Source organism: Meleagris gallopavo, chromosome 5 (genome assembly GCF_000146605.3).
Source record: "Meleagris gallopavo isolate NT-WF06-2002-E0010 breed Aviagen turkey brand Nicholas breeding stock chromosome 5, Turkey_5.1, whole genome shotgun sequence".
NCBI classification, from domain to species: domain Eukaryota; kingdom Metazoa; phylum Chordata; class Aves; order Galliformes; family Phasianidae; genus Meleagris; species Meleagris gallopavo.
Genome location: NC_015015.2, coordinates 51,983,071 through 51,996,709, shown reverse-complemented (window position 1 = coordinate 51,996,709; position 13,639 = coordinate 51,983,071). Strand labels below are relative to the sequence as shown.

Below are 13,639 nucleotides of genomic sequence, written 5' to 3'. Positions count from 1 at the left end.
AACAACTTTTTCCTTATATCCAGTCTAAATCTCCCTCTTAGTTTGAAATGATTGCCTCGTGTCCTATTACAACAGACAGGAGTCTGTTTCCTCCTTTCCTACAGCCTTCTTTCAGATACTGACAGGCCGCTCTCAGGTTGCCTCAGAGCCTTCTCTTCTTCGTGCTGAACAGCGCCAGCTCTGTCAGTCTGTCCTGTAGAGGAGCTCTTCCATCCCTTGGAGCATTTTTGTGGCCCTCCTCTGGATGCGCTCCAACAGGATCACATCTTTCCTGCACTGAGGACTCCACATTTGGATGTAGTTCTCCAGACGAGGTCTCACCAGCTCAGAGCAGAGGTACAGGATCACCTCTCTCCCTGACCTGCTGACCGCGCTTCTTTTGATGCAGCCCAGGATACGTTTGGCTTTCTGGGTTGTGAGGACACATTGCTGGCTCCTGTCCAGCTTGCCATCCCCCATCTTGTATTGCTAGTAGGGGTTGCTGCGACCCAAGTGCAAGACCTTGCACTGGGCTATGTTGAACCTCAGGAGAAAGTCCTGAACTTGAAAGCTAGCATAGGAAACGAGTTGATGTTTTACATTCTTAAAATATTTTCACACTTTACTTACCTCTTTACAATGTTGTTATTTGTTGTTACAGTTCTCTCCCTAGGCTGCAAGATATGGTAAGTAGTTGTACATTGCACAAGGTGTCTTTTTCTTTCAGACCATCACTTTACATCAGCAGCTTGTGCAGTGACTGCAGCAGCAAGTGCTGGCAGGAGTTTCTGGGGTGCAGAAGTGTTGCATCCCAGTACCTCACCTGTATTTGTGTTCTGCTGCAGTTTAATTTGGGCTTGTTCCTTCATTTTTTTTTGTCTTGCTAATGAAATCTAGAAACAGTCGCATTCAGCAAGCGTTTATATTCCTTGACTTCTTCACAGACATGTTACTGGACCTCAGTGATCTTCTTCAGGTATTGTATCTATTTTCTGTGGGAAAATTCTCTTGATAAAGGTTACTTTCAAGCAAAGTGCTGTCAGCGTGGGCTATTTGTGATGCTTTAATTTCTCCATAAGATTTCTGAATTGGAAAATCACTGGGTTTGTAACTCAGTAATTGCTCGGTGAAATTAAATATCAAATATCTTTTGCTTTTAACATTGCAAGTAATATATCAAGAGTTAGTCTGATGCTTTCTTCAGGATTCAGAGTCACTGCAGTGGCACAAGGTCAGTTGTTACACATTTTTACATAACAATAGTAGAAGACAAAACTCTTTATAGGTAATATGGTGTAAATGGATTAATGTATGCCAGGGACGTGTTTTATGGACCGTATTTTGAACAAAGTATGTATTTGCTCTTTGTGTGGAAATAGAAAGCTCTGCTGACATACACTGCCTTACTCGCATTCTCCACGTTCGAACTGTTTTACATACAATGTGAGTAGGTTAGTTACATCTATTTTTGTCCTCCCAGCTGTCTTGGTAAATGGCATCCCTCTGAAGACTATTTATTGCTTAAAGCAATCTACTGGAATTACAATAATCAAATGAATCTTTAATTCTTAAAATTACTAAGTTTTTTTTTTTTTTTTTTTGCAAGCTCTTATTGAATTATTTTGATTGCTTATAAGTAAATACTGCATATGTAGATTGGGGAGTTTATTTCCTATTAAACACAAGTGATTTTACATAGTGGTTGCTATGAAATAGGATGATTGCAGTAATATGGAGAATATCTATCAAATGTGAAGAAGAGGCATTGAATCTGGGAAAAGAAAAAGATGCCCTGTTGGCAGGGACAAAGATTGAATGATTTGGTTTTGTCCCTTCTGTACGTTCTAACCTGGAAAGGTGTTGAGATGGGGCACGTATGATCCAAAAGGTTAAAGGGGGGTAGCTGAAGAGATGAGAGAGCCAGAAATAGATCAGTGGTATGGAAATAGCCCTGGAAAGGAGAAGAAGATGCAGTGTTTCACTGTCATGAACTTTATTTACGTATTTAACTGTGTGCGGATTTCTGATAGCCTCCAATTTCTAGTTCCTTAAAGATGAATCTGAGCTAACAGAAATCTTAAATGTCCTTGTTAACTGTAGTTAGCCAGAAAGCTGTGCTGAAGAAACCAGAAATGAGCTTTTCAGACTTCCTCCAGATTTCTCCTGTCAATCCCAGTTTGTTTTATTTAACAACACCAAAAAAGTAAAAAGAAACCAACCACCTCCCATTTTCTATTTTAAGTCAACAGTATATACATGCTTAAAATAAAATTACCTACAATAAAAGCTCCGTAGGTGATTCTTAGTTTTTGATGCTTTGTTTTCCTCTAAAATTAGTGACAAAACATTTACTGCCCAGACAGAAAAACTTCCCTGCATTGTGCTTTAGATCAGTCTTTGCTTCCAGATGGTATGAAAAGTAAAAGCATTTGGTTTATTGGATGATACTATTACCTTGGATTGAATTTTTCATTCAAGGACAGCTCTGCTATTGTGAAGTTGGGATGTGAACATCATTAAAGAAAAGGGAAGGCTGTTAGTAGAAGTGATATTGCTGTCTTTCCAAAATATTTAATGTGTTTGGAGTTACCTGCACAACATTTGTTCTGCTAGTCCACGTTAACCTTTTTTTTCTGGTGAAATAAGGAAGGTAGCAAATTTGTATCAGGAAAAATAAGTCTGAGAAATGAGTACCAGACCTTCTTGAGCTCTTGTGCAGATGCTAACAGCCAAGTTTGACTTTTTTCTGTTTAGCATTCTACTCAATACAGCTCTGCTGCAGGAGGTGAACTGATCTACGGGGTTATTAATTGTGTGATTTTTTTAGAATAGAATAGTTTGGTTGGAAGGCACCTTCAGAAATCATCTAGTCCTCCTGCCAACGTTTCTTTTGAAGAAAAATTAACAAAGCATCCTTCTGGAGGCTACGAGTAAGTGCAGAAAACCTTGAGATAGATTTTGATGTGTTTCAGTGGTGATGGGAGGAAGGACGACTACCTTTTGTGCACTGCTTCATCTAGTAGCAAAACAAAGCAAATCTATCAGCAAAAAGCTTAAGTGAAAACCTGTGGAAAAAAAATTGCATCCGCTGCTTTCTCTTACCACTTTGCAGCTGGGCACAACATTTGATGTGCTGTTCTGCATCTGTGACCTTCACTATCTGCTGGGAGAGCTGAGACCTCACAACTGGTAGCCGGTGGCTTCCAACATAAGCAAGTTGGGTAGCTGAAAGTGAGAGTCTGTTTAAAAAGCCCTTTCAGTTTTTCTCCTGTACTGATGACTGAGATGGGGGAGTTTGGCTTATTCTACTGGAGAACTATTCCGTTTCATAACAACTTCAGGAACTTCAAAATTGCTGTCAGAATGAAATAAAATGCCCCCTTTTTTTCATTGGAAAGGCCAGCTTTTTGTATTTTGCTTTCCATTTTATCTCTAGATGAAATACGTCCTATGTGTTGGAAACCTCCCATTGAAAGTGTCAGATTCAGCGTGCCTCTGGTACACTTAGACTTAAAAGCACTTGCTAAAACGAACTGAAAATGTGCAGAGCAGCTCTACATGCTCCCTTTTGCAGAGCAGAAAGACATGCTGCATGTTGATTGCGTTGGATGGATGATCAGTCACCAGTCTCTGACAGGAAAGTGCTTGTTTATATTTTCAGATATTGCATTTTACTTGCAAATACAGCCTTCAGAGCGGTCTATAATCAGGCCCTTTGTTTGCTTTTTTGTTATTGCAATTGAAGTGACAGGACTTGCTTGCTGAGGAGAGCTGAGAAGCTTGTCTAGCCTTGGCCCAACTTTGAACAATTTGGGTTTGCTCATCTGTTTCAGAGCATTCATTCCATTCACCTGGAGAACTATTCGGCTCATGTTTGAATGCTGCCTTTCCAATCCTTGGAGACTCCACTTTCTTTTTTTTTTTAGCCTCCTGTAATCTCCAGTGTCATGGTCTTTGCAATGCAGTCATAAAAGACTTGAGGAAGAGATGTTGGCACTGCTTTGATCTCCAGTTTCAGCCTTGTCAAGTATCATTTTAGTGTGCCGTATGGTGTGTCCTGCTGTTAAATAAGACTAATGCTGCCTGAAGAGATGTTAGAATCAGGCCTATAGAGCAGCGCACGGCAGGAGGATTAGCTGCAACCAGCATAATAAATGAAAATGAGACATTCTGCCTTGATATCAAGGTTTTTCACGGTGAGGATAGTCAAGCACTGGAACAGGTTGCTCAGAGGAGTTTTGAAGTTCCCCTCCTTGGTGGTTCTCCAGATCCTGTGCCACCTGGTCTGGTCTGGCAGTGACCCTGCTCTGAGCAGAGCTTGGATGGGAGACGTCCTGAGATCCCTTCCAACCAGAGCTATTCCAGCCACGATTCACAGTGAGGGAAGAAGGTGTACAAGAAGAGGAAACCAGTACGTGCTACTTGTTTGTCTGGTCCTTTGGTCTGTCTTCCACTTCAAGACATAACTCTTATCCTCTTCAATTTCTTTCTGTTCAATTTGTGCAGTCAAGTAACAGTGCTTTGTTGTCCAGAAGGATCATTATTCCAAGTTATTTTGGGAAGCTTGTAAATGTATTTTTTAATTATCATTACTATTTATTTTATTTTTAAGGCAGCACTGGGTCTTGCTGATTTTTCTGTGCTTGTCACAAATTCTTTCCTTACTTTGTTGCACAGATGGTATGATTCTGATTTATTGTACATCTGTGGTGTTGGAGGAAGAATGCTAGGACTAGGATGTGATTAGTGAAAAGTGGGCTCTCTCTATGGGGTCCCTAGAATGAAGGCAGAGCTTTAAAATGTAGCAGAAAAGAAGCTGCTTAATTTTGATTTGTCTTTTCTTCAGCTGCACTCTGACAAGCTGGGTTTTGTGCACATTTGTGGTTTCTTGTATGGTTCCTCTTTTGAGGCTAAATGTGATGTTCTGGTTCTGATATGGACCCAAAAAAATAAGACACTTCTGAAGAAAGATGAAAGAATATATATATCTAGTTCTTAGACAGTACTTATTTGCTTCAGTTTTTAATACCCTTTGTTCCTTTAAAGATATTAACATGTTGACTGCATTGCCTTTATTGCCCCCTTGCAAATTGCTATGTTGATTGAGTTAATTTAAACAACCTGGTTGGGACCTTCAGGCATTACTATACTAGAAATGTTAATAATGAATCAAATAACCACAGGTGCCTCTTCCCCCAGCAACAGACACTCTCCTTAAAAACTCATTTGCTTTTCATGCTTGCTTAATTATTTAGGCAAGCAGCCATGGTTGTTTCACAGTGTGAATTCTCATCGAGTTCCAACTGCCCAGTCTTCATCTTTCTGAATGATACAAGAACTTCCCATCATCACCACTTGTAATATTTTTCCACGATGCTGTGCCATGGTCACAAAAAGCCTTTTTAGAAATTGCTCGTAGTGAAAGGGTTTTGATTTATTAATTTAGAAACATGAATGAAGATTTTTGCTTGACTGTGATTACAACTTTGATTGCTGCTGTCCAGAATTTAATGCATCTGGTACCTGTATGAATGGGGGATTCCCTCGTTTCTGAAGAGAGTTTAAAATTCTGGAATGTGTTAGGCTGATGAACAGCTGAATTCCCATGGTACTGGTATGGAGGTATTTGTTATTTGTAGAAGTGGAAGTATATTGGTATTTGTGAACATGTCAGGCGTGATCTGAAATCAAGAGGAAATTATGAAAGGATAAGAGTCCCTATGGAAGTGTCCCTTTGAAATCAACATCTGATGACTGACAGATGTGAAATGAAAAGACTCTGTCTCCGAAAAATACTGTGAAGGGCAAAGAGTATAATAAGTAGGAGGATTTTTCTATAAAGATCTAAGTGAATAATTGGAAACCATTCCTTCTCCGAGTGCCACTTTTAGCTAATATAGAGTGTTCTGTAACAAGAGCAGAAGTGATTGGTAAAGGACAACATCTTCTAGAATCTTGATTTCTCCTGTAAAAACTTAAGGTTAGGAATGGGTTGCTTTGCAGTTCCTGGGCGAGTATGTACTTCTTGTCTGAAAAAATGTCTTACTGTTCAAAAAAAAAAAAGACAAAAAACAGGATGCATAGTGGCAGATCCATATGCTTGCGAGTGCATTCCATTAAATGTGAACTGAATGTAAAATAACGTAGTAAAATATGAGGATATGCAGATATTTTAGAATACCCACTATAGAAGAGGTTAATGCTTCTTTTGTATTAAGTGTTGCTGCTCAAACCTAATGCTTGCATCTAATTTAGGGAATTTTAATATCTGATCAAAATATGAGAACAGTACAGAGATCACAAGTCTTTGGAAAGTCAATAAAACAATTGCTACACTTTGACTGAAGAGAGTTTGGGAAAATACAGGCTTTCATTTTGATTCTCATAAATTTAAGAAGTGGGAAAAAGAGACCAAAGTTAATGTGGTAAGCTTCAAAGCTGCTGCTGTTCAACTCTAAGCCAGAGACATCGTTCTAGAAGGGCATTTTTGTTTATTCAACATTCTAAGAACTCATAAAATTAGGTTTTATGAATGCAAATGTCATATGGTTCTAAATTTGGAACGTGAAGCTTGTGATGGATTGGAGTAGATGACTTTTTATTATAAGTTCTTAATGACAAAAACTCGGCATTCAAGTAGCCCTCTAAATTAATCCCCTTAATTTTCAAAGCTTAGTGGTGTGCAAAAAATGTACAAAAGATGAGTAAAGATAGGTTCTTTCTGTGTGCCTACTATATATCTGTAATTTTTCCATCTATTACAGGAGGGGTGTGTGTGTGTGTGTGTGTGTGTACTGGTTGATGGTGATGGTGGTATTAAATGTTGGTGTGAGGGTCTTCTGCTAACACTGGAAATGTGTTTCACATTTCATGATGCACTGAGAATCATACCTTCTTTCTGAATTGGTAGCATCCAGATACTGCAAAGTGCTCTTGTGATCAAAGGAAATACCCTGATGTACCATTTCAATTTGAATGTATTATTTTGTGTAAATACACTGCCTACATTTTGCAGTCGGGTCATAAAACACTGCCAACGTGGATGAGGTGGAAAAGCAGGTTGGGTTTGAGTGTATTGCTTCCCAGAACGTGGATCTGGAGACCTTTAGGTAGGGCGAGGATGGGAATTTTAAAGTTAAAAAGTCACGGCAGTTTTATAATGCATTTTTCTTTGCTTTAGCTTTAATTCAGCACTTGTTTTGTTAGTCAGAAAATAGCTTAAAAAAAAAAAAAAAACCCTGCTTTCTTATATCTCTTTGTATTTATTTGTTCTTTGATTGCATTTCTGGAAAGTTTCCTTGGGAGGAGTTTCGTATAATGACGTGGTTAGATGGGGATATGCATGAGGAATTTTGGATATCCTGGCAGAAAATCCAGAGGGAAAAATACTTGACTGAATCTGAGGCTTTCTCTAGTCTAAATTGAAGGAACTAGATGAGTTTGTGACGCTCTGATGGAAACATTGCACGTACTTGGCTCCACTGAAGTAACTTTATTGATTTGTGCAGTGAAATCATCCTTGCAGAGCAAGATCTAAGTGATGAGGTTCAAGATTTATAGTAACTTGGTCAGCCAACTTAGAAGGCTGAAACTACAGCCAAGCCCCCACTCTTTATGTTAATATTTTTTGGACAGAAGGTCAAAACAGTCCATTCCAAAGTTGCAGTGAACGTAGAGCATTGAAAGCCAGCTGAAACACTGCAGCTATTTTGCTTTAGTAATGTCTCTGTGGCTCATGGAAAGTCACGTGCTCCCAAGCTCCTGTATGAATTGCCAGATTCAGTAGATGCTTATTTTTCTCTGCTGAATTCGATGACTTATTTCCTAAGTACGCTTCTTGTTCAGAGGTTATATTTTGTTTGCTTCCTTGCCATAGAATAGTATTGCTATGTCATCTGGCAAAAGGATGGTAGTATTTCAGACTGCACTTCTGTATGGGATGGGCCAGTCTAACCATCAGTCGCACAAAGCATGGAGTGTATCCAGTGACCTCCACTAAATATGGACTAAATGCCATATCACGTACGCTTACTTGATTGAGCCTTTACTTTCAGGATATGTGATAATTCTGAGGATTTATTTGAAATCTTCCCTTTTTACATTTGAATTCACACACCAAAAAAGAATCATGCTAAGTAAGTTTTTGCATGAAGAAGAGCAAGGCTAGGTGAAAGCCTGCCAGTATGTTTGTTTGTTTTTGTCACTGACTTGGTGAAGCATCTGTATGCTTGAGGGTAAAGCTGCTTTTAAACTGCTAAAGTTCTTTTCTTAAACTGAAGGGCAATGCTTAGTAACAGGTTATGTATTTCCATGGACAACACCGTTGTGTCATTGGCTGCTTAGTGAACACGTTCATCATCATGGCACAGGAAAGAGAGGCAGTTCTGTCGCATGAAAGCAATAGAGTACACATAACCAGGAAAAAAAATAAATAAATAAAAACCTCCACCTTTTTGTTTGTCCAGGGGGAGAATAGAGTTTTTTATACTGACTTCAGCCTTTATGGGTGCCTTGGGAAGCAAGGTGAGCATGAAGCTTCGTGGGAATGTTTGGAGCTAATTGGGAGTTGAAGAATATCCTGCCTTTCTTGTTGACCACAAAACACATCTTAAGATAGCGAAATAAAGCTTCCTCAGTCTTTACAAACACAGCTGTAATTGCCTATGCCATAAATTGCAAATCAGAGTATGAAGAGCAGCTCCTCCCATCACTTTACATCCTCCGAGTTGAGGGTGGAGAGCAGAGTGGTGGGGTGGAAAGTGGGGCTCTGCTGGGCTCCTTAAATTTGCTGTGCTTTAGAGTTGCTTTTTTTTTTTTTTTTTCAGGTTTGCTGATTTTTTTTATTTTTTGTAAATGTTGAGTGATATGGGTCAGTGTCCAAACTGATCAGAACCAACAAATAACCTAGGGGCATCTAGCACTGCTCCTTTCCTTGGTAGAAAAGTTTGGTTTGCGCCTGTGCAGTACTTAATTATCTCACCTAACATGATTGTACAGAGCTGAAATTTGCACTAACATGTATTATTTGCTGAGGGTTTGTTATATCACAAGATAAATGATGCTGTAAAGTCTACTTACTGCTTTTAAGATGTTAGGTGACAACTGAGAAGTTGTCCAAGTACTACAGGACAGCACTGAGTCCACTGAGGAGCATAAATGAACAGCTCTTCGTAGGTTTCTTTCACTATGCTTTGATTTCCAACACTTGTGCAGCTTTTGACGAGCACCAGGTTCTGCTCTGTACCTATGAATATTTCTTGCATTACTTTAATTGAAATTCTTAAAGCAAGTTGTTCAAGATTTCAGGTTTTTTTTTTTCCTTTACAATTAAAAGGTGTGTTGAAAACATTTGTGGTTTAAGATTTAAATAATGATTTTTGTCTTTTACCAGGTGAATGTCTATGTGCTGGGAAAAACTTTCCTTCTGTTGGCAAGAGAACTCTGCATAAATGCTCCGGCCATAGGTACTTCTTTCCACTTTGACTTTTGGGTATATTTTTTGTATGATTTCTTTAGAAGAATCTGTTATGGATGTGTCTGTAGTACTGATCTACTAACGCAGTAACTTAAAATGAAGCTGGAATCAATCCAACAACACTGATCTCCTTTATGTGGGACCTTAGAGGTGGTAGATGCTGTCCTCTTCTACAAGTTTGATGCTTTTTCTGCAAGTAGCTTAGGCTGTATTAAGAAAATAGACTGATACATGACAAATGTGTGCTTATCTGCAAGTTTGCATTGGCCTGTAAAACATCTTGTAAGCATTTGCTAAACGGACTATCAGTCCATCACTGTAGTTGCAATGTTCAGTGCTTGAAATACAAGTGACCTGAAGGAAAACAGGATGCAGCATTTTCAAAGTATGCAGCTTTTTCCCAGGTATTTGAATAGCTTTTTAATTAGTAAGTCAGTCTTCAAATCAAGCACACGGTGTTATGTGTCAAAAGGGTGAAAAGCTCTTGTCTATGTTGTAGCTTTTGAGCCAAGATGCCAATTCCTGCTATAAAAAAGTTTTTAGAGAGGTCTTGTGACTGTTGCCCACCTCTGTGCAGAATTCTTTCCCCTGTATCTTAACCCACCATCACTCCCACTCTCCTTAATCTGTACTGAGAGAATCAGATGCCTTTGTGCTCAAGAACACATGCACCCTCCTTCAGATGTACTTGGCTGGTCACATAACTGTGTTCCTGCTCTTTCAGTTTGCAGTAAGATAAGCAGCAGCTCCCATACTGAGCATCATCACAGTGGTATCCAGAAAGCAGTATATAGGCAGGACACAGCTATCTCCCATTGCTGCAGTGAGCAGGATTAGTCGGTAAATCAGTTAGCACAGCCTGATGTCCTGTACAGACATCTTGTTTCCAATAATTCAGTTCTCTTATTTCTACTCCTGTTTTTTTTTTGTTTTTTTTTTTTCTGAGAGAAGAGGCAAAATTTTATTACAGTTTAGTTTCAAGGTAAAAAAAATAATGCAGCTCAGGTAAAAAACAAACAGAACTTGAAGGTAGAGGTACCTGTTATATGTGCTAAAAAATGGTAAATTGGATCATTCTATGACTACAATGTTTTTATGAAGAACAGTAAGAACTTCCCATTGATTCAACTGTAATGGTGGTCAGATGCTTGAGGAATACACCTGTCTTAGTCTCTGAGAAATCAGAAGCATGCTAGCTATAAAAATGACTGATAGCCCCAAAACTACACAGGGAGAAAAAAGGCCTGACAGCTTTTCCTTATGGTGGCTTCCCTCAGTAATTTTGAGTGACCATACAGTAAATCTGTCTGCTCCTAAAGCTGAGATGTGATGTACATTTAAGCAGTGGCTGTCAGTGTTAAAGCCTTGTGCAGTCACAAGCTGTATCTGTCTGCCCTGACACTGGCTGCTCAAGTCTGGTGCATTCTGACAGTGCAGGTGTTATTGCTGCTGTTTGCTGGGCAGGGTGGAGGTTAACACACATGATGCCAAAAGCAAAATGCAAACAGACACAAGATTTCATCAGTGCTGGTTATGCTCAGGTTTTTTTCTGTTCAGCTTAGGTGACCCACAGCTAACCTCTGAGCTTCCTTCCTCCTGTCCTTCTTGGTGAAGGACAGTGAGGGCTGCCTGATGGATGGGCTCTGCAGGTGGGGGAGCCTTTCTATGTGCGGTGCTGCTCACACCTTGCAGAGGACAGGCAGCCAGTGGTGTTACCACCCATTAACTACACTGTAGCTGAATTAACAGACAAGCCATAACATCAGTAAGGGGCAGTACACAGGATTTAGGGCAAGTAGAAATGTTTTATATTTCACCGATTCATAAACTGCTCTAGTTTAGAACATTCTGTTTTGAGTCAGCTGCAGTCTGCAAGTTAGTTATCTATATACAAAATAAATGCACTGTATGTGCAAAATTTAACATTTTTCTGCTCACTGCAGTCTTAATTAAGTCAAATAGCTTATGAATAAATAAAATAAGATTAAATTCAAGAGCATTCCTTCACTTATTGGGTATAGCCTGATGTAGCAGATAGGTAAATAGCGTAACATTCCATACTGCTGTACAGTTCTGTAGTAAAACTGAAGAATCCCTTAATGTGCAGCGTTGCAGTACTGGAATACAATCAAGGTGAAATGCATCATGCATAGAAAATGAGCTCAGGGATTTGTCCTCCTTGTACCCCAGTCCCGTTGGTGCTGTCCGAGGAGCACTGGAACTGGAAGGTCACTTTCCCGCACTGCACTTCAGTCATTCCCTCCTGCCCGAAGTAACTGAGCTCATTGCCGTCCAGAATGGCACTTACATTGTAAAACGTGTCCTGCTCGACCTGCACCGGGTGCTCAAACCACACCGAGAAAGTATTACTGGAGCCGTCGGAGGTAAACTTTGTCAGATTCTGAGCAAGGACAACTCCTAAGCGCTTCAGTTCAATTTTGACGCTGTATTCAGCTTTGCCACAACTCGACCCATACAATCCCAGTCCCGCTATAAATATCCGTTTGTCTACAGCAAACTGAATGCTGTCGCACCGCCCCCGGTACCTCCACTGGTTACTGCGGTACGCGGACGACTGAAAGCGATGGCAGCGCTGCGGCACCAGTCCTTTCCTTTTTGTCAGCGGAAACTCGAGTTTGGGTTTGTTGGCAGCCGTGTACCACAGGAATATGTTGTGCGTCTCCTCCAGCGTGAGGATGTCAGACTGGGCCGCCCCGTTGGCGAACTCTTCCAAAGTCATCGTGGGGATCCGCACCAAGTACAGCGCTTTCCCCAACACGTTCCTCTTGTTGCGCGGTGTCACCGGCAGCCCCTGCCTCTTGCACTCTGCCTCTGCCCAGTTGAGAACGGCCTCGAACACCACCACCTCCTTGGTGTTGAGGGCCTCCCGCGTCACGATGATCTCCAGCGTCTGCAGGTCGATCTCACAGAACCCTTCCGACTTGAGCGCCATCTCGGCCTGAGCATCGATCACCTCCCAGCAGCGCTGCGTCAGCTCTGGCTCCTCGAAGAGCCGGCTCTGGGACAGCAGGACGCAGGCGTTCTTCGCCTCCAAGCTCGTCTCCAGAAAGTTGACGCACGCCTTCGCCAGGGCCGGCACGATGTACTTCTTGGCAGCGTAGAGCGTCGCCAGCACCGTGTCGGCTTCCAGGTCTATCTCATCGCTGTACATGTATCTAGGTGAGAAAAGAAGTTTCTTAAGGGAAAGCGTATAGGCACAGCCCGTGGAAAACTCATCTCTAGTCATCGTTGCTGGCTGTTAGTCAGACGTTCAGCATCTGACAGCTCATGAAGCATTAATACGTGCGCTTGCACGACGCCGAGCGGGAGCTGCATATTCTATAAGCCACTTTGATTCCATCCACGTTATTAGTAGACTCGGAGCGGCCACTTACTTTAATAGGATTAGAAAGGCTGCGGGTTCCACATCTGGGATATGGATTTCGGATTTGACCTCGGCGAGATCGCCATAAAACATAGCGTAGAAGACGGAGCTGCCCACTGCCAGCACGTACTGCAAAACAGAGAGAGCATCTCAGCACCGCGCTGCTCCCTGCGACCGCCCCACGCGCGCAGCGCTGCTGGGACAAGGAGAACCGAGACGCGGAACCCGTGTGCGCGCAGCGAGCCGCGCTCCGCACCAACCTTATGGGCAGGAACTTTCTTGGATGCCCCCGGCGGGCCCACGATGAAGTGGACGTCAGCCATGAGCTCGTTATTGAACATCAGCGCGTTCCTGCGGACGAGGGCAGGGAGAGGCCGGTTAGCGGCGGGAGGCCCGGACCCACGCACCCACCCGACCCGGGGGGGGCCCGGCCTCACCTCTCGCGCAGCGTGGGGTGGCACGACTGCCAGCTGGCGCTCTCCAAGTTGTTGTTGTTGAGGTTCTGGAGCTGGGGCGGCGGGGGCGGCTGCGCGCTCTGCTGCAGCTGCAGCGCGGGCTTCTTGCTGCCGGCGGCGGCGGCGTTGCTGTTGGCGATATTGGTGTTGGCAGGGTAAAGTTCTGCGGCCATCTTCTTCTTCAGGGCCAGGGGTACTGCCTCAGAGCATCCTGGCGCCTTGCCGTTTGACCTGACGCTCTTTTTGGACTTCTTTAAGGTCTCTGGAAGCAGAAGAAAAAAAGTCAAACACTTCATGATCCTGCCATTGAGGCACCCATGGGGCAGTGGCATCGGCGAGAGGGAC

General features: G+C 42.0%; 2 protein-coding genes across 5 annotated transcripts in view; one reads left to right on the top strand and one right to left on the bottom strand.

Annotated features, from left to right (window-relative positions):
• BRF1 (BRF1 RNA polymerase III transcription initiation factor subunit) overlaps window positions 1–13,639 on the top strand; it is a 162,522-nt gene that overhangs the window by 66,094 nt on the left and 82,789 nt on the right. For 3 of the 4 annotated variants that reach the window (XM_031553710.1, XM_010712005.2, XM_019615934.2), the window contains exons 4-5: window positions 924–955; window positions 9,371–9,443. In XM_031553710.1, coding sequence (XP_031409570.1) covers window positions 924–955; window positions 9,371–9,443 — 105 coding nt within the window. Of the gene's footprint in view, window positions 1–923; window positions 956–8,444; window positions 8,503–9,370; window positions 9,444–13,639 lie in introns of those variants that run through there. The other variant, XM_010712004.3, reaches the window with a different exon arrangement.
• On the bottom strand, window positions 10,414–13,633 carry BTBD6 (BTB domain containing 6). The gene is made up of 4 exons (XM_010712003.3): window positions 13,277–13,633; window positions 13,100–13,190; window positions 12,850–12,968; window positions 10,414–12,630 (listed from the first exon to the last, which is right to left on the bottom strand). Exons 1-4 carry the CDS (start codon window positions 13,624–13,626, stop codon window positions 11,598–11,600), a joined length of 1,593 nt encoding a protein of 530 aa, XP_010710305.2. The 5' UTR covers window positions 13,627–13,633; the 3' UTR covers window positions 10,414–11,597.